Consider the following 21,035-nt stretch of genomic DNA (forward strand, 5'->3'; position numbering starts at 1 on the left):
CTGTCGGGACATGAATGGCCTATCAAACTAGTCACCGCCGTGTCGGCACGCGGCCCTCGGTCGGCGACTGTGCGGCTGGGGTAATGGTCGCCGTCCGGTCGGTCTAATTGAGCACCAGGCACTCCAAGGTCCCCCGTACCGCCGACTGGTCCGAGCGCTCCGTCGACTCGCCCGGTCGGCCGACTCCGTGGCCGAGTGAGCACCATCAGTCCGGCGGCGCCGGGCGGTGCATACCTGCGGACCAGGTGGGCCACACAGGTCACCCCCTTGACGGTCAGCGGGGGCGCCGCGGGCGACGCCAGTCACCTGCGGGCGCGCCCACCGACCGGCCCCACCTGAGATACACCGGTGGCGGGCCATCCGGGACGGCCGGCGTACCGGCGCCGCCCTCCGGGGCCGACCTTGACGCGCCAACATAAGATCCGTCCAACTGAAGGCGCTCCGTGGCCGCGCGGCGTCTGGGAGCGCCATGTTGGCGAGCGACGGCTGGCCGCCGACCGCCGAGCACGAGTGTCGCGGCGGTGGGGGTAGCACCGAGAGGGCCTGTGCGTGGCGACCGAGCTGTGGTGACCGACGGTGTGGCGGTGCCGTCGACAATCGTGGACTGCGTGCGAGGATGCGTGGCGGCTGACATGAGGATGGAGGCCGACTCGGCCGGAGCCCAGGTGAGTTGCAAACGCCGAGCGCCGAGACCTGCCGTTTATTACGAGCCAGTGCGGTGGTGATGCGTCACCGCACTGGTATGCGAGTTCGGCGCTGCTGGATGGCCGAAAACTAGTCGAACCCACTGTTCCAAGCGTCCATGGATCGACCCGTCCTCATGTCGACTGGTTCTCGTGTGCCGATGCGACGGACGGCGGATAGCAGGTGCAAACGAGGCACCTGCCCCGCGGCACGAGCACCTGTTGACCACCGGAGCTCCATTCACCACGCGGAGAGGAGCGGGCACCGGGCCAGCCGACTCGAATACAGACGGCGGGAGGCGGGCCAGGACCCAGATACATGCTCAGAACTCCAATGCACATGTCGTACTCAGGCTAGGATTCTGATACTGATACAGGCGGTTGGCAAGGATTCTGATTACAGGACAGGCGTCTGGCCATGATTCTGATGCAGAATCCCACGTCGGGCCAGGATGTTTCTTCGTGATACAGGCGTTGGGCGGCATGGACCATCAGGTATCTGTTGGTACCGGCGTCCGTCTCTGAGGGACCCAACTCAAACTACATGAGCCAGTATCTGAGCCGGCAATACCGCTGCGGGACGGTACTGTAGTCGGCGGCGCCACGGTCCGTGTCCAACGGCCGGGTCTAGGTAGCGGTTCACAGACCTCTCTTTCCCAGCCATGTATTACTCATCCCTGGTTTACAATAGCTAGGTAAACTCAAGACCGGAATGCACTGTTGTAGCCTTTTGGCGACCAAGCCACCGACCTGCACGGTTGAAAATAATGAGTGGTCATTTTCAGAGTGGTTGAAAGTGGAATGTAAGAAAACATAAAGTTTGAAAGATGTTATGGCGATGCTAGGCGGCAATGCATCAAGTGGCTATACCTACCCCATGATACATAGTCACGGAGAGGGTTAAGAGCGTCATTTGAGGTTTCAACACACCGATAAACTTCATCGTACCGCAATCGACTTGGGGAATGCGCCGGAAGGGCTCTCAAAGGTACAGCAGGAGTCGAGATTCATTTTCCAGCTCAGGCAAATCGGTTTCTAGTTATCATGAATCATTTTTGTCCAGAAATGTTGTATTGAATCATCTTTTTGGGACCGGTTTATGACGCTTCCCTCACTTTTAACTTTTACGTTGAAGATGGTGGGATACTGTGCTCTTATCTCGTGTCGTTTCAACTTTCAACCTTCTCCGGGGGGGGGGGGGGGACCTGGCCACACCTGCCAGTTTTTTGCTTGTGTGTAGAAACTTGGTATACTTTATGATACATCAAGATTGCATCGTGTGTAAAATTTTTGGTCCCAGGTCACATAAGGTCAGGTCACAAGGTGAAGTTAAGTGACCATGCGTCTAAAAAACTTTGCGATTCAGTCATTTTTACAGTGAACATCCTAGAAGTTTGAAAACTCAGGCTACTGAGTATTGCGTAGGAATTCACTGGAATCAGTACCAATAATATCCTTTATCTCGGAATTTGGATATCGGTGACCTAAGGTCGGTTTAATTTTGTGACCTCTCCATAAGTCGATGGGAGAAAATTGCAGTGCTCTTCCTTTGGACGAAAACACTCAAACATCGTTACACAGGTGAGCACGCCTTGCTGAATCGAAAAATTTCACCTTTGACCCCTTTTATACCACTGAGAGGTCATCTCAGGTCATGAAACGCCTTAAATATTTGTTTTGACAAGAACTTGAGGTAGAAACATGCTAGAGAGCTGAATGCACCATTAATGCGTTCAGCTCAATATGAATCGAACGATATGGAGCGTGACCTTTTGTGACCTTCATCTGAAGTCGAAATTTTAAGTTGACCTTTTCCGGTTGACCTATAGCTCATTCGATGCGTCCCGGACAAGAGAAACGGGATGCCGGTAAAATCAGCGTAATATAAGCCTGGAATCAAAAGTACAAAAACCTTTTCCGCAAAAACGTCAAATTTTGATAGTTTCTGCCCTATGGAGGCTAAACCTTTGACCTCAGGTCAAATCTGAAAGCAATATGCAGAAAGACCTCTGAAAGAGTTATCGCATGCGCTCTTTTGCAGCGTGTAGCTCTATTGGATCCCGACTTATGCGTCGTTTTGTAAACAGTTGTCAAAATCGGGAACACAAATTCGTGATATTTTAACATTTGGTGGCCTCCAGGCTCCACTGACCTCAGCCATGACCTGATCGAAAAATGACCGAATTGATTCTGAAAGATCTTATAGCGAGCTATCCATTGTTTTTTTTTTCCCACGTCTTTCCAGCTTGCTTACCTAGTACCTACATTCTTTCTGAATAACCTGGAAAAATGCTACAGGTGCTCGACCGCAGAGCCACCTATCGGCCGAATTGTAACCTATTGTGTCATGCGGCACAGCATGCCACAGGCGCTCTACCGCAGAGCCATCTATCGGCTGAATAGTAACCTACTGTGACATGCGGCATAGCATGCTACAGGCGCTCTTCCGCAGAGCCACCTATCGGCCGAATTTTAACCTATTGTGTCATGCGGCACAGCATGCCACAGGCGCTCTACCGCAGAGCCATCTATCGGCTGAATAATAACCTACTGTGACATGCGGCACAGCATGCTACAGGCGCTCTACCGCAGAGCCACCTATTGGCCGAATTTTAACCTATTGTGTCATGCGGCACAGCATGCTACAGGCGCTCTACCGCAGAGCCATCTATCGGCTGAATAGTAACCTTGTGTGTCATGCGGCACAGCATGCTACAGGCGCTCTACCGTAAGGCCATCTGGATCTGGATCATCTGCATTGGCTGGCTGTAAGTACCTATACAGCCATCTGTATTTGGCTGAATTGAACCTTCTCTGCTATGCGGCACAACATGCTCTAGGAGCTCTGGCAGAAATATCCTTCAGGTGCATCGGAACTTTCTAGCATTGTTTTCCGTTATAAATCCACAACGCCAGTAAATATTCTGAAGAGCTCGGGTGTTCAGCACATGAGCACACGATATCATTTAGAAAAACAGTGAGGAACATACCACATTAGGCATTAGCGCATTTACATAGCATTTTTGACGAGGCTCTAAAAAAATAGCCCCCTCCCACCCCCCACCATGGCAATGTTGGCCGAAAGGCCCAAACGGGCGCGGGTTAACCCTCACCGGCTGAGGGAGGGAGGGAGGGAGGGGGAGGGGTGGCCTGCCGTGGGGAAGGCAGTGCCCCTCCCCAGACGGTATTTTCGCGACTCTGAAACGAGCCGTCCATAGACAGCTGAAAGCTGGTACACTAGCCTGTGATTCAAGCCGGATCCTATGGCACCAACTGCATTTTTCTCAGGTCAGTTCAGGTCAGGTCACTGACCTATGCGTCATATGTGAAACTCCGCATCGCCCTAAAATGTCACAGCTCCTCAAAGCCCTCAGTGTCAGGCAGTCTTACGAGGGGAGATGAAGCTTACAAGATTTAATAGCTTTACAAAGCCTCGCATCCTGTATACCTATACATACGCATCCGGTATATCGGATTTGTTCATGCCTACAGGTTACCCGAGTTTACATGACCTCACCGTTAACAGTAAATGGGGGGGGGGGGGTAGATATGGATATTGTTTTGGCGCCAGAAATGGCCTAAGACTATTAGGCTCATGTAGTCGTGATTTCATACACTCCACGCAAGACCTTATGCTTAGCTTTTCCATTCTTAACCTAGTGTGACGTCATGTATGACATCACTAAGGTCATCGGAGTTTCCCGTCAATGACTCCCGATCAAACTGAGCTAGCGAGTCTGGAAAGCCACCAATGGGTTTTGAAAGACTTGCTGAATCGAATGTTATGTAACATGGCGTCTGTTGACCAACTTTGTTACCCGAGTGACTTTGACCTGATCTGGTATATTCCAAGTTGACCTATTCCAACATGACCGCTGCGCCTGAACATGACAAACACGATGGTGTCTGTGGCCCTGCGGACATTTTTCGCGAAGTTACTCGCCAAAAAAAAAAACGAACCCATACCTTGGAGAACTTGACCTGACCTCAAAGGTCACCGACTGACCTGGGACATTAAAATTGGGTGCTTACCAGTCGCTTAGGCAGTCGGCTTGTAACGGCGAACACGCTCGTTTTTTTTTCCCGAGAGCTTCGTAAGAAGCGAAACGGGAGGGGTTCAACCCTTCCCCCTTCGGCCAGGGCATGTGTAGAAAACCGATAGGTTTGTAAGTGAGTACAGCGAGGGCTAATATTTCCTCTACTATCTCAAAACTTTGTTTAGATATCAGAAGCATTACAGTTATTGTAATAGACATCAAATGTATCATGCCTATAATTACAGTTAATTGGGCTGTACTTACAAATACGAGGCTAAAGGCTGAAGGCTCGTATAAAGGCAATAGTAACACCAGTGACCTGGAACCACAAAAATGAATTATTTTGACTGGGTATGCTGCTCTTTGGTATATCCTTGTAAGTAGGTAGGTATCGGGTAAGTAGGAACATCGGCGGCTGACCCAGGCCGGATGATAACATGTTGGCTTTCTGTTTTGGGAAGGTTACAGCAGTTCGGACACTCGTTGTCCTTATTGCACCGTACAGCGGGTGGCGACGCCATCTCGATGACGGCATTTGACATGAGACGTGAATATGAATGAGTTGTCTGGAAAACGGGTCAACATTTCGTCAACACTTGGCGGTAGTGCTCTGTCTGCTGTTGCTGAAATCATCTTCCGTTGTGATCCACGATCTAAATTCAGCGGGTACTCCGGGGTCGTGCCCCGTTTTTGAAGCCAGACAGGAGCATTAAATCTACATACTTACCAGACCGTATGCTGACATCCAAATTTCAGTATCCTTTTATTTATCTCGAGGTTACTGAAATTCCATAGGTTTCCGTGACTCTTTGGGTATTTCTGTGTTTCAAATGTATCAAATTTGAAACATGACAGTTCCTCCACAATACGTTTCATATGCATCCCCATACCGGGTGTCCCTCCCCCAAGCAAAAATCGTTTCCCAAATTATGTAGAAGCCCGAATTCTAATGAAAATTAAGAGCCGAAACTTGCCACGTGCCAGGTTTGTGTCACTTCTTTGTGCATCGGTATGCCAAATCATAAAACTACGAGTATACCATCATTTTCATGCTAGCACTCTTATGTTGAATAAAGTGGCACGTTTTCGCTTTTAAATGTTTTTTATGTCGCTTCATTGATGTCGTAGGTCGGTAAACGGATGACCTGGGAGTAACGTCTTATCTCGCTGACCCCTGTCCTTTTCTGTGTCTTCTTAGGGCGGCGAGCGAGTCGTCTGGGAATACCGCTGTGTCTCTCTGACCGTCTCCCGTCTCTCTGTGTGTTCTCAGGGCGGCGAGCGAGTCGTCTGGGAGTACCACCACGTCTCTCTGACCGTCTCCTCCCTCTGTTTTTAGGGCGGCGAGCGGGTCGTCTGGGAGTACCACCACGTCTCGCTGAACCGCGTGCCCGGCTATGGGTTCGGTATCGCCGTCAGCGGCGGCCGCGACAACCCGCACTTCACCACCGGCGACCCCAGCATCGCCATCTCTGACGTGCTCAAAGCCGGGCCAGCCGAAGGAAAACTGCAGTAAGCAGCTCAACAGCTCGATCTGTTCCACATGACCTGACACGACGGCACGATCTGACTTGACGTGACCTAAGCTAAGCTTACCTAACTTGGCTCGATTCGACCCAACCCGACCCACCCAACACGACCGACACAACCATCACGACCTGACGTCCTTACACGGCCTGACCAAAAGCGAACCGATCAACTGAGCCTGTCCCGTAGCTCTGCTGGCAGAGCGTTGGACTCCCGGTGAAGGTTCGGGTCGCTCCGGCGCTCGATATTTGATTGAGACTCCTGATGGGGATGGTCTGCAGTTGGTAAGAGGCGCCAGGGTATATAGGGTGGGATGTGAGCAGCCACAGTACGGGCTCAGCCCCGGTGACTCACTAGGGTGCCTGCCCAGACCATTGTCTCCCCCCTCGTATATCCTATCATCCTCCCGGCTCTGAAATGGTCTCATGACTCATTGGACCGAAAGGGCCTAACCCAACAAAACAAAACAGCCGCAGCCAGACGGAGTCAGTAGGATGGGACAGGTCGTGTCCGGCTTTGATGGACATTTTTAACTTTGACATCTTATAATTCTCCTGTCACCCGGGATTGCGCAATCGGACGGACGGGAGTTGGGGTCTACGCAACAAGCTCTGCTTAGCGTGGGCTCCGTCTCTGTCAATCCGCCCATTCAAACATTCGAGCTAAATTTAAAAAAAAAATCATATCAGGCTCAGCCAGACATGAGCCTTTCACATCAGACCAGACCAGACCATATCAGTCCAGACCAGACCAGGTCAGATGGATTCGACCCGACCCAGTCATACCCTGCCCCCTTGACCTGCCCTGACCTGACCTGACCCACCTGACCTGACCCATCCGACCAGAATCAACTTACCCGACTTAAACGGATCCTGCCTTATTCAACCCGATTGACCTGATCAACCCGATTGTGACCTGGTTGTAAACTTATCTTACTTGACCCAACCAGACCAAACCAAACCAGACCAGACCAGACAAAACCAGACCAGACCAGACCAGACTAGACCAGACCAGACCAAACCAAACCACAAATCACACCAGATTCGACGCTATATTCACGGGAGTGGCTCTGAGCGGATGTCCTTTTTGCCCGGTGTGGTCATTCCTATTTTAGTGCAACTGGGCGCATTGCTCACTGCTCACCCTTTTACATCACCCGTCAATTAATGAGCCGTTTGATGATTGATGAGTAAACACCTTCCAGCACTAGTTGTTCAGCTTGGCCAAAGATAATGCGAGATGCTTCAATTTGCTGTTTTGTTCTCAGCTTCTACTCGTAATGACTTAGTTGAAAGAAATACTATCGGTTGGAGCTATGAACAAAGCTGCAACTGGATGCCTCGTAACAATGTCTTTTTTGTAGTATCCATCGATGTATTAATAGGAAATAGCTTAGAAAGAAATAGAATGCGCATCTGATTGGCTTTCGTCAATAACGCAACAAGGATGCCCACGCGTCGACGTTTTAGCACGTCTCACTGAAGTCTCCATGAAATATGGTTATGCTACTTACGTTTTACGTTTGCCTTTTACTTCTTCTACTTAAGTCCTTAATATTTCGCAATTTAATTTGTTGGTCGACGAGGAGCGGCCCAAGGGCACCAGTGGTTCCTACTTACCCACTTTTAATGATGATCCACAATGCATATCTCCCTACTAAGATGAATGTTCCGCGTGCCGCCAGCGTCAACGACCGTGTGCTGAGCGCCAACGGTCTGTCGCTGGAGAACGTCGACTACGCCACAGCCGTGCAGGTGCTCAAGGACTCGGGTGCCATGGTACAGCTGCACGTGAAGCGCAGGGTGGTGCTGCCCGCCTCGCTGGAGCCGCAGATCCTCCGCATGACGCTGACCAAGGGCAGCCGCAAGGAGGGTACGTACGTACACCGCCGTCAGGCCACCGTCCTTCGGACGGAGAGGGCCAGTCTGCGTCTCCTGTTTTAATGTTAATCTCAACTGAAGTGAGTTGGCTGTTCCATATTTACTGAGGCGAATAACAAGTGGTATGAAAGCGTGGCTAGCACACCCTTCGGAGTTTTTTTACCACTGCAGTTTATGTTGTCATATTTGACTTCGTTGACTGCTTGAATGATTACGCTGGTAAATTTAAAACTGCTTTGTAATGAAATGTCATTAGCAACATCTAAAGCGAATTTCGACCCCTCCCAGTGTTCCGGTGATAACTTAATTCAAAGAAACAAGAGTAGGTATTATTTGGTTGTTTGTCTGATTCTCACTTGCATCTACGAAAGTAACAAGTATGAATTAGTATTCTACATTAAATTTTATCTCTTAAATGCAATTAATTAGCAGAAAATGTCACTTGTACGAAATACGAATTAGGGATAAATGTTGTTATTCCATGTAAAATCCTTAAACTGCAGCTTTTTGTGTGTAGAGCTGTGACGGCTGCTTGCAACGGGCGGCATTAGATCCCATCCATAGACCTCTGTACGGTGTACAGAGGTCTATGTCCCATCATATTTTAACTATTTCGACATAACATACAATCCAATGTTGAACCCATGCACTTGGTGAAGTTCTAACCAAGATTACGATTTAATACGTCTAATCCTACCTTTCCGTCTTCGACGCCCTCGCTCGGTGATCTATTCCTGTCAGACGCCGCTGTCCCGACTGACCATCACGCTCGGATATGTTTCCTGGATTTGCGGCATGCGGTGGGCAGTTTTCCTGTCGGACGTGCCAGTCTGTTTCTCTTGTATCGCAGCTGGACGGATTAACATTCCGCGCCGGCCCTGTAAACATTCCTGCAGGCGATACAGCGCCTGATGAGCGCCCTGCCGCCGCCGAGAGATCACGGTAGCCGCTCCGTAACTGTAGTGAAAGCCGAGTGGTCTGTAGCAGCGAGAGTCAAGTGGCTTGGAGTGGTGAGAGTTGAATGCTGGCCAGGCAGTCGATCTCGGACCAGCTACTAAGCTACCAGCGGGCCAATACTAAATAGAGAAGTCAGTAAATGTCAAGTTATAAATCGGTGGTGAAAGGTTTGTAGCAGTGAACTTGAAAAACTGTAGGCGTTGCAGTGTCACCTTTTAGGAAGTAAATGTAGTATTTTGTAGCTCCGACGTCTACGAAGGTTTACGGTGATGTATGGCTGAACGTTAGGACTGCGATAGCGATCGCAGTTACATCAGACCTCGCATTGTCTTGCCATTACCAATACCGTCTCCGTCCCCTCGAGCTGTTCCAAGCCAGGGTATATTGAATGACTCCAACCGGTCGCGGCCATACGAGTCTCGCGGCAGCGTGCCACCGACGCTGGCCGGCGGCGGCACGGTCCATCTGGGCCGGGGTCGGCCGCCACGCCGGTGACCCTGGCCCGCTGCGAGTGCCGCCGGAACAGGGACCGGTTCCACCCGGGCCGGCCCGGCCGACCCAGAGGCACCGCGCGCGCCCGGCATGAGCTCACAGAGTAGTGCGCTGCGTACCGCCCCCCGACCGGGCCGCGAGCCTCCTTTCTACGCCGTAGATTCAGAGGCATGCATGTCTGCCCCCCCCCCCTCTGCATGTGGTGGCTCTCGGCAGAGCCAGCCAGCGCGACGGCCGACGGCCCCGTCCGCGACTCGCTCGGACGGTGATAAAACTGATGGTGTGAACGGTAGGGCTGGGATGGTGTGAATAGGGGCTTGTGGCGAGGATAGCGGAGCTCGCGTCTGGAATACCGACCGTCTGACCGGACGGGGTGACTCGTTTTTAGCAAATTTATTTATTTGCAGTTATGAGCATGCAGAAGCTTGATGATTTTTTTTTTATAAATTCGTCTTTCTCCTCGGTTCATTGCCGGTTTTTATTATTTCTAACATCAATTTACCGATGTCGATGAAGCTGCTTTGCGAAAAAAAGTCATAAATTCCGTACTTTTGCGTGGACTATTTGTTATTTTTCACCGTCCATGTGCCTACCTTTGCAAAATGACTCGTCTGATGCTGAAAATGAATGAATCCCGTCCGTGAGGGTACATCGGCTTATCCAGGTTAAATTTATTCTAAGAAAATTGCCCTTCTATATGTACAGGCCGGGCCGGAGCATTTTAATCCCCTGGCCTACTTAAGTGCTTCCTCTCCAACCAGCACGTAAGCCCGAGCACTCGACCTTGTATGTGAGCAGCCGATGAGTTCCCGATACACAATGTGCTGCCGACGTAAAAGGCTTTACCGAACCTCTGAAGCGCATTCCTATCTCAACATCGGCTAATTACCTAAGGTTAATGCCAGGACTAGTACGATTAGCTGTCGGCCCAGCTCAGCTCGAGGGACCATTTCTAAAAAAGGACACGACAGGTCTCACCACATTGACACATGCGATTGTGTTTTATATGCGCGCAGATTTCGGTTTCCTGCTCGGGTGGCAGCCGTTCGTCAAGGAGATTGTCCGCCGGCCGTCGATCGTCGAGCGCGACGTCACGCTGCACGAGGGAGACGTGCTGGTGCGCATCAACGACCAGCCCACGGACAGCATGACGCCCAAGGAGGTCAAGAAGCTGGTGGATGCGGCCCGCGAGCGGCTCAGCCTGACGGTGCGCCGTGAGCCGAGCGCGGCCGGACACCACAGCAAGGGTGGGTGACGCCGTAGCCAGTGGCCGTACTCGGGATCCTAAGCAATTATGCATTATGACCGTCTTGCTAAGCAAAATGTGTGTGTTTTCCTATGCTCTCTGAGTTAGCAAGAGGACCTGTCACCGAGCTGGATGCGGTGAATGGTGCCTAACGTCACAGGACAGATTTCTACCAAACCTTGCTGATATGGCTACTGAGTATTGGCAGCCAGTAGCGAAATTATATGTTTCAATAATCGAGATGCTTGGTTTAGTGTATCGTCTGGAATCGAACCTAGTGTTTTGTGGTATTTGAACAACCGTTTGTGCTGCTCCCTCTTGAAAGTTTTTTTTTTCTGACGATGTGTTCCTGTCGCTCACAGAGAGCTCACATGCGCCAAACCGCCCCAGCTACGGTGCCAGTCCGAACCTATACGTCCAGCCGCCGACCCGTAACGAGCGAGACCACCGACCGGCGGGCCGGCACGGTGCCGACAAAAACAATCTGCTCAGGTGAGACGAGGTGACAAGTGGTGATGGGAGCTAGATGGCAGCGGGGTAGGAAAGAGTTAAGACACGTGCACGAGCTGCGCTGACACAGGGGTCCGAGAGACACGTGGTTAGGTGAATTAACACCGGGATACACCTCAGGAGCTGGCATCGGGATCCGAGAGATATTTGGTAAGGTGAGGTCAGAGCTGACATTAGGCTTGCTTAGGTGAGCCGTCATTGGGAGACGTGTAGTCAAGTGACAAAGAGAGACATCTGATCAGGTGAACCATTACTGGGAAATGTTTGGTGAGATGACACTCAGTTTGGTCACCGTGTTAAGGTGGCGGCTGTGCCCGTTGCGTTCAGAGTGGCGCCAGTCGCGGTGTCGAACGCCGGTGCTTGTGGTGCCTGTTATTGTGATGGTACCTGGACACCAGTGACCAGACCGGTGTGTTGTTCGTTTGCAGGCAGAACGGTCGCTCACGGGGTCCTCTGATGGACATATCACTGAGCCAACTGGACCAGCCGGCTACTCCGCTACTGCACGGCCACCCGGGTCAGGGCGATCCGCCTCCACCGCGACCGCCGCCACCGAGGGACTCAGGTACAGTGACACACACACGGATCGGGGGTTCAGGTACGGTCACAGGCACATACACGCACAAACTCAGATCGCAGGCCCGTCTTTGACATGCTAAGACACGGTATTAACTCTGAAAACTGCATCAAAAGAAAAGTGGAATGTAACAGCCGAGAAGTTGCAGATAAAAGTGTTTGGTTGGGAGGTGTGCCTGATGGACTAACGCCGTTTTTGTTTGCCATTTTGCAGTGGATGGTCTGATGACCAACGGTCTGGGCGGTCCTCAGCGGTCACCGGGACCCGGCGACACCTGGCACGGTACGCAATGTTGCTGTTTAGATAAAAAGGAAACGCAACTTCCTTAATGTCATCGGGTGTTCTCGAATGTTGCATTTTACTCTCTGCACATTCAACATAGTTTGATGTTAAATTACAACGAAACTAACTAATCGAAACACAAGTTTATTATAATACTTTTCCAATGAAAAGTGATTATAATATACGCGCTCTGCAAGATGATGAAACTGACTATATTTTTTATGCAGATATGTATGGCTCCCGGCGACAGTCCAGCTACGACCAGCAGTCGCCCAAATCCAAGGGACCAGAGTAAGTGATTCTCACTGAGCTAATTACGGAGCGAGCGAAGCGAGCGTAGTCTTTCCTTAGATTAACGGAAATTTCTGAGTATGAGCGGCCGGCCGGCCGTGGTCACGCTTTTGCGAGGCTTATATCTCAGCAACCACTTGACCGATTTACACGCGGTAATTTTTGTAGGGTAGCTTCATTCCTTCTACCAAGTATTGGACTATTCCCGATGCATGTGGGTGACCCCTTATGCACGTGCCACGTGCAAAACGAAGAGGCGTCAATTTTGTAATTGTTGCAATATCTCGGTAACTACTTGGCCGATTGCGCTGAAAGTTGGCATGGAGGTAGGCACCCACTAGGCACTGCATATACATGTGCCAGAGTTGGGGTGCTGCTGCACGTGCGCACGTGCAGGGGTCGTTTCCAGATCTCGGGAACGGCTGGACCGATTGCGCTCAAATTTGGTACACGGTTAGGGACCGGTTAGTAGGGTGCCGTGCACAAGTCAGTTGGGACCCATCTTGCACGTGCGCACGTGCAGGGTGCCGCTTCCAGATCTCGAGAACGGCTGGGCCGATTGTGCCCAAATTTGGCACATCGCTAGAGACCAGTTAGTAGGGTGCCGTGCACAAGTCACTTGGAGGTACCCCCTCGCAATTTCGCACGTGCAAGGCCCACCCTCTCGCTCGCTCCGTTAGTCGCCCCAAAAGGCGTTATACTGGTATTTTTAGGATCTCGAATCCTCTTCTCGAACCTAAGCCAGGACTGAGCTGCAGACTTAGCGAGAGCCTGTCAGGGCTTCGTTCGTAGCTTTAAACCGTCTGCTGCATTTTTAACGATTTGATATATGCGAGTATGTACTCGTTTGCATGTTTGCTCATCTCCTTCTTTCGATTCTATTTATGTGATATAGTGGATCCCAAGTGCGTTTCATTTTGTAGCTTGACTTGACTGGCAGTCGATTCGATGTGTGCTGGATATGTGCAGGGCTGGGTAACACTGCTGCTGTGTACTGACCATACCTTTCTTTTTCTCGCCAGGCCCGACCCTCGGTTCATCAGTTTCCAGAAGGAGGGCTCGGTCGGTATCCGACTGACGGGCGGCAACAAGACGGGCATCTACGTCATAGCGGTGCAGGCCGACTCGCCGGCCGCCGTCCAGGGCCTCCAGCCCGGCGACAAAATACTGAAGGTGGGTTGGTGAACGAGCACAGCTACTTCATCTGGGGCCAACGGAGTTTGGCAGTCTGGTCGCCATTTATCTCTGAGTACTTTGGTAATATTATTAGGCTGCCAATTAGGTGCACATGCCACTGATTATAGGTCGATTTGAGCCAATATAAGCATTTCAGGGATGTGAAAAAGTCTCACTCCAATGTCAAAAAGTTCTGAAAATGAAACGACTATCCTTATTTTAGCATTGCCATTATTGTTAATATGGAAGCTTTTAGACGGCCCCGAGTAGCGTATGTGTGTTGCCTGACTGTGTCGTCGTGTGTGTGGCGTCTGGTTCATACTCAATCGGTATATCCGCCCCCTCAGGTGAACGGTATGGAGATGAAGTGCGTCACCCGCGAGGAGGCCGTGCTGTACCTGCTCAGTCTACAGGACCAGATCGACCTGATCGTCCAGTACAAAAAGGCCGAGTTCGACCAGCTAGTGGCCGCCCAACAGGGAGACTCGTTCTACATTAGGTAACCGGCGACATGAACTAAATACCTACCTAATATCCGGGAACGGCGAAATAGCTATAACGAAACACGGCGAACGTGCAATGCCAACCGGTATCGCGCCACCTGACGGAAATAAAATAGCATCTGATGTTATACAATGTAATGAACACTGCATGTATCGCCCCATTGCTTTACATATCCCTCCATGTCAGTTCAATGCTGCTTAACTATGTTGTACAATGCATTTATGGCTAACTTACTATTCTTATTTACAGAACACATTTCAATTATGAGCAGGCGGACAAGAATGAGCTGAGCTTCCGTAAGGGTGATATATTTCATGTTGTGGATACTCTGAATAACGGCGTGGTCGGCGGCTGGCAGGTGAACAGAATCGGTGAGTGACATCGCCGTGGCCTTCTGATGATGTCATGATGGTGACGACCGCTGCCAGTTGCTTGTGTTGTCAGGGAGCCCGTCGTGCGGTAGGCAACGGGTAGTGCCGCGCGAGTTTTCTTAGCGGGACCAATATACCTACGTCCTACCCTGCGCTCCTCCGTATATTTCTTCTGTGAGTAGCATCTAAGAAAGTACGACTTATATGAGACATTCTAACATCAGGCGTCAGTGATCCGCGTGACCGTTTTGCTCGCTGTCTAGATGCATCCTTACCAAGCTGAGGTTTCTGGTGCACCCTTAGGTCGAAACAACGAGGCCACGCAGAAGGGCGTGATCCCGAACAAGGCGCGTGCAGAGGAGCTGGCCACGGCCCAGTTCAACGCCGCCAAGAAGGAGCACACGTTCAGTGAGACGCGCAGCCGGCTGTTCAGCCGAAAGCGGCGCCAGCGGCGCTCCAAGTCTCTCGGCAAGGATCACTGGGAGGACCTCGTGTTTGACGACTCCGTCTCCAAGTTTCCCGCCTATGAGCGCGTCGTGCTCCGCCAGGCCGGCTTCGTGCGGCCGGTGGTGCTGTTCGGAGCGGTGGCTGACCTGGCTCGACAGCAGCTACTCAGAGACCTGCCCGATCGACTGGCCGCGCCGCGTGAGTGCCCGTCCCGCCGCCCAGGGAGAGGGCTGGGGTGGGAGGCAAGGCTGGCGTGTCGCAAGGTGCGCCCGAAATGTAGGCATACGGTCGTTTTCGGGGCATCATGTACTGTACTAACATCATATTGCTTGTGTGCATGGTTGCATGTCCGCGTATTACTTTGTCCGAGTTGTGTGCGCTAGTATCTGAGTGACGTGTCTGTGGATGTGTCGACATCCCGCCCTGTCGCGCCGCCAGTGACTGACCCAGCCACCCGTTTGCTCCAGAGCTGGACCCGGGCGCCGAGTCCAAGGCCAAGAGCTCGGGCATCATCCGTCTGAGCGCTATCCGCGGCCTGGTGGAACGCGGCCGGCACGCTCTACTGGATGTGACGCCCAACGCTGTGGACCGACTCAACTACGCCCAGCTGTATCCGATCGTGGTGTTCCTACGAGCCGAGAGCAAGCACGTCATCAAAGAAGTGCGCGCCGCCGCCCGCGCCACAGACAAGTGAGAAGCCTTCTCTGCTTCCCCCGGCCCCTGGGCACCGCTATACATATTTGATGCGACGACGAGGCTTGTCGTAGCTAGACTTCAACATTCTTCAGTTACTCTTAAGGTCACTCTCACTCCCCACGGCTATTGTACCTATGAATTTTCCGATGTTGAAGTGTCATAATCAACCCTCCCGTGCGATGTCCTCGGCAGGCCCCAGCACAAGTCGAGTAAGAAGATCTACGAGCAGTGTGTGAAGCTGGAGAAGCTGTGGTCGCACCTGTTCACGGCCACCATTACTCTGACGGACGCCGACTCGTGGTACCGCAAGGTCAAGGACCTCATCGAGAAGCAGCAGAGCGCGCCCATCTGGATGTCCGAGACGAAGGTGAGAGGCCGAAGCAGCAGACTTTGGCTCAGTAGTCGCTCCATGTTAAAGGCTTAGGTGACGTAGAAGATTTGAAGGCATACACACTCCATTTACACTTCTTCACTCTACCGTTTGATGCGCCTTTCGCCAAAGCCCAACGACTATCAACGCGCTGTCAACTAGTTTCCCGGGCCGAGCGGTGTAGCACTAGCCCGTTTGTCTTTAGCTTACTCAGGCTCCTGTCCGTTTGTTGGTGGAAGGTTTCTTCATTTGACAAGTTCAGCAGGCTACTCGGCTCCGCCGCCCTAACGAGCTGGCATGTCTGGTGGCGGTATCTGTGCGTCTGTAAGCTCTCTCTGGTGCCGCCGAGCGCTGACAGCCGTGCCACCGTGCCGTGTGTTCACAGCCGATCGAACTGTGCTCGGACATCTTCCTGCTGCCCTGCTCGGGGGACCCGTTCCTACAGGGCGCGCCAGCTCCTTCCCATTCCCACCAGCCGGCCCCGTCCCACCCCCATCAGCCGCCGCCGTCCCACCCCCAACAGTCGTCCTCCCACCCCCACCAGTCGGAGAGCGTCCCCGCCGGTCCTGAACGTCCCCCGGCACTGGGTGACTCTGCCCCGCCGGTTCCTCCGCCGCCGGCGCACTATGACTCGGTGCTAGAGGAGCTGGACGCCAGCCTCCGACCGCTACCCGTGTACCGCGCCCAGCCGCTGCCGCCCCCGCCCCCGCCTCCTCCCCCACCGCCGCCCCCGCCCCCGCCTGCTGTCTCGCACGTGCCGCATGACCTGCCTCCGCGACTGCACGACCGCACGTTCGACTCTGAATCAGTGTATATTTAGTGGTTAACTCTGTCCGTGTGCACAGCACGCTCAGTATTTAGCGCCAAGTCAGTGTATAACTAGTCATTAGTGCCCGACCATGGTGATTTATTGGTTGGGCCAATGACCAGTGGGCATCCTTGCACAATTGCCTTGGCGTTTTGTTGGATTGCAGTGCCAGTTTCGTTTAAGGTTTGGGTGCCGTTGGTATGGCGAGGCTCTTGTAATTGTCATTACAATTAGCTTTTGTTAAGTCGTTATTTGAACCTACTTATAAATTTCCATCTGCTTTCTTTGGCTCTTGCTTTTTTAAATGTAAGTGCATATATTCGTGCGCATGTGAGATTTGCTTTCTCATTCAACGCTTTGCTCAGGACAATATTAACATGGAGTTATTTGGCACTTATTTACGATGTATGGGTCACGAACTGTGCCCTTATTATCTGTAAATGAAACTCTTGCTTCATGATTTGCTTTATGCTTTGCTTTTTTGCTTTATTGCTTTACGTATGTCAAAATTCAACGTTTAGTAAGCCAGTGAACGTTATTTGGTACGCATACGTAAGATATACATTCCAATAAGTGTCTGCGTTTGGATGTTATGACGCTTGTACGTTTCTCACTGCTGTCGCGAGTGTCCCGCTCAGGTACCACGCTGTGTGCGCGTCACCTGCACGCTCAGCCGTCAACCGGCCTGTGTATACTGTGTGACGTGACCTCTGCACCGGGGCGGCGCCGGTGGCCGCACCCCGCCCTGCTGACCCCCACCCCGCCGTCCCTCCGCCCCGCCCCGCCCCGCAGCCCGGGGAGGCCTTCTCGGACGACTTCCTGTTCCCGATGACGTCTCGTCTGTCGTACGCCTCGTCTCCGGAGTCTGAGCCGGAGGGCGGTGACCCGGTGCGTCGGGAGACGGGCTCCGACCCGCACCTGCTGCGCAGCTCGTCCGACCCGAGCCTGGCGGCCGACGACCTGCCGCCGCCGCTGGCAGCGCTGGGCGGGCCGCCGCCCTACACTCCACATCAGGTCAGTGGTAGTGACTAGTGTGTTACACCCTAAACCAGTACACTCCGCACCACACCTTACACCAGTGTTACTGCCCTACCCCCTGCACCAGGTCAGTGGTAGTGTGTTACACCCTAAACCAGTACACTCCGCACCAGGTCAGTGTGAGCGCCCTACACAATACACTACACCTTACACCAGTGTTACTGCCCTACCCCCTGCACCAGGTCAGTGGTAGTGTGTTACACCCTAAACCAGTACACTCCGCACCAGGTCAGTGTGAGCGCCCTACACAATACACTACACCTTACACCAGTGTTACTGCCCTACCCCCTGCACCAGGTCAGTGGTAGTGTGTTACACCCTAAACCAGTACACTCCGCACCAGGTCAGTGTGAGCGCCCTACACAATACACTACACCTTACACCAGTGTTACTGCCCTAACCCCTGCACCAGGTCAGTGGTAGTACCCTACATCCGACAACAGTGTTCAGTGTCTGCCCTACACCTCACACTAGGTCAGTGGTAGTGCCCTACACCGCGCACCAGGTCAGTCAGTGTCACTGTTCTACTTGAGGTTAGTGAAGAGTTTCAGTACCAGGGTGGCGACGTTATGACTCTAGTGACCTCGCGTACTTATGTGTTACCGGTACAATGCTGGTTGTCTCACTACCACAATATGCTGTGATGTGGCCTGGCTTCTCAATGCGATGGTGTCTGACCTCCCCCGTCCCCGCCGTTGACAGGAGCCGCCCCGCGCGCCCGGTCACCGCCACTCTCACGGCGGGGACAGTCGGTACGGCTTCTCAGCGGGCCGCTACGTGTCGGAGCGGCCCGGCGGCGGCGACGGCCCTTCTCCGGGCATACCGCGCCGCCTGCCGGCCGCCAGTCCCGGCTCCGGGCGACACTCGCCCTACCAGACGCTCCCACACGAGTTCCGAGCCGGCGGACAGCCATCACCGGCGCGCGGCGTCGACCGAGAGCCTCCCTCGGCGCAGCACACCCCGTCCCGGCGGCACGGCTCGGGACAGCGCGGCTCGCTGCCGGAACAGGCGGCCGGCCGCGCGCCGCCGGCCGACGGTCTGGCGCACCAGTCGCACCAGCGCACCTCGCTCCAGGAGCACCAGGTAGCGCGCGCCCTGCTGCCCGACTCGCCGCCCAAGGTGGACCGCAGCAGCAAACCCTCGGCTGGTGTGGTCGGCACCCGCAGCTACGGCCGCGCCTCTGGCGGCCAGATGAGGAACTACCTTCAGCGGGACGATGGGAACTACATGAACTCCGGAAAGAACTACACGTTGGATAGGTTAAAATCCGTAAGTATTTCAATTTTCCACACATTGTTTCTTCCTTAAAATGTGTCAACATCTATCTTCATGTAGTCATGGACTTGTCACTCTTGTAATAGGCATTGGTTTGTCAACTGGCCTGGCTCCCAGATCCGTTACGGGCTCACCAGCTGACCCAACTCTCTCCGGCTGCCCCCAGGCGAATTACGACAGCGGCTCGCCCTACGACTCGTACCAGCGGTTCGCCAACATGCACGACGACCTGAAGGCGTCGCGCTCGGCGGGCGCGGGCGACCACGGCTCCCCGGGCGGCTATGGGGGCAGACCGTCCGACCCGTACCGGCTGGCGCCGCGCGGACATACACAGCCGTCCTACTCGGCCGAGCGCGAGCTGCCGCACACTGGCCACGGGTGAGTCGCACCGCCTCTCATTCTCACCTCCGCAAAGATGCAATCGTCGAGGTCGAACCGCTGACATTAGTATATGACCTATACATGACCTATATTGATGTTGACGTCTTATGCAAGACGTTTACAAAGTCGTTATTTTACAGTGTTGTCAGAGATTTATAAGGACGATTTTGCTAAGATGTTCATATAGGTGTTCACTAAAATGTTCATCCATGCGGTCATTCATCCATTCATTCATTCATTCATTCATTCATTCATTCATGCATTCATTCATTCGTTAATTCATTCATTCATTCATTCATTCATTTATTCATCCATTCATTCATTCATTCATTTTTGCAACATTCTTTCGCAACCCTGTCTAATAAGGAGGGAGCTAACGGCAATGACCGCATTGCCACCGCTGCGTCTGACCTGCCCGTCTCTCTCCAGCGGCCGTGGCGACTACAGGCCGATGCCGCCTCCCAAGAGCGGCTCCAACTACAAGCCGATCCCGCCGCCGAAGCCGAAGGGCGGCCGGGGCCCGCCGCCATCCGCCGGCGACCCGTACTGGCGCGGCGGGCCCGAGTCGGCGCCACGGCCGCCGGCCGACTCGCGCGCTGCCAGCCGCGAGGACTTCAGCTACACTAACGGCGAGGAGCCGGGCGGCGGCTTCGACTCTGGGCACGGCTCCAGTCTGGACCGTAACTACGACCCGGCCGGGCGCACGTACATCAACATGAAGCCGGCCAGCGGCGGCGCCGGCTACTACCTGAACGTGCCGGGCGCGCCGCGCGAGCCGCCGCCCACCGCCGGCCTCGACCTCTGCAACCGGGACCAGCGCGGCAGCGCGTTCGAGCTCTACCGGAAACCGGACAACGCGCGCTACCTGAGCTCGGACGGCGCCCGGTAGGCGGGAGGGCGTCTGGGCGGGGATCGAGGATAGGTCCTGCGAGGGACCGGGGCTACAGGACCGTGCTGGGCACCGGGTGGACGGAGCCGGGCTCACGGGATGGTGACAGAGCACCAACACCACAGGAGGGTGTTCTGCAGCGGCAGAGCGGCAGCTGGGGGAGCCAGCCGTCCGGTCGGTGACGTTTGCCTTGTGTTGTGCGTAAAATGTTATCGTCAGTGCCTTTGATCATGTGTATTTTGTCACAAATCAAATGGTTTACTATACTATAGTTGCTGTTCATTGCAGTCATTAGCTAGATATCATCATCGTCATGGTGCCTTTCAAATGAGCAAATATCGTTTTATTATTGGAACTATTAATGCGCGTTTCAATGTTGGAATAAACCATTGCCATGACTTGCCGCCTATTCCTTGTCGAGCAGCACAGCCTGCCAGGTGGTGGTGAAACGGGGGTCTTCACGTCCCTCCCATGGACTGGACGCTGCAAGCAGTAAGTTGCCATCTAGCTGTGTGAAGTTCCTAGGTTTTCCATTAGCCAGGCTGTCATTCGGTGTGGTTCTCGGCTATACCTACGCACGTCAGCGGTGGTGGATAGCGCC

General features: G+C 53.3%; 1 protein-coding gene across 1 annotated transcript; it reads left to right on the top strand.

Annotated features, from left to right (window-relative positions):
* The first annotated feature begins 330 nt into the window (after window positions 1-330).
* On the top strand, window positions 331-20,832 carry LOC122366843 (tight junction protein ZO-1-like). The gene is made up of 18 exons (XM_043339470.1): window positions 331-665; window positions 6,057-6,229; window positions 7,929-8,116; window positions 10,590-10,820; window positions 11,182-11,311; window positions 11,758-11,894; window positions 12,120-12,188; window positions 12,416-12,479; window positions 13,502-13,652; window positions 14,003-14,154; window positions 14,409-14,530; window positions 14,834-15,175; window positions 15,445-15,667; window positions 15,866-16,040; window positions 17,644-17,865; window positions 18,592-19,158; window positions 19,331-19,542; window positions 19,975-20,832. Exons 1-18 carry the CDS (start codon window positions 633-635, stop codon window positions 20,432-20,434), a joined length of 3,651 nt encoding a protein of 1,216 aa, XP_043195405.1. The 5' UTR covers window positions 331-632; the 3' UTR covers window positions 20,435-20,832.
* Window positions 20,833-21,035: the final 203 nt, after the last annotated feature.

Source organism: Amphibalanus amphitrite, unplaced genomic scaffold (genome assembly GCF_019059575.1).
Source record: "Amphibalanus amphitrite isolate SeventyFive unplaced genomic scaffold, NRLGWU_Aamphi_draft 000834F_arrow, whole genome shotgun sequence".
Classification (NCBI taxonomy): Eukaryota; Metazoa; Arthropoda; class Thecostraca; order Balanomorpha; family Balanidae; genus Amphibalanus; species Amphibalanus amphitrite.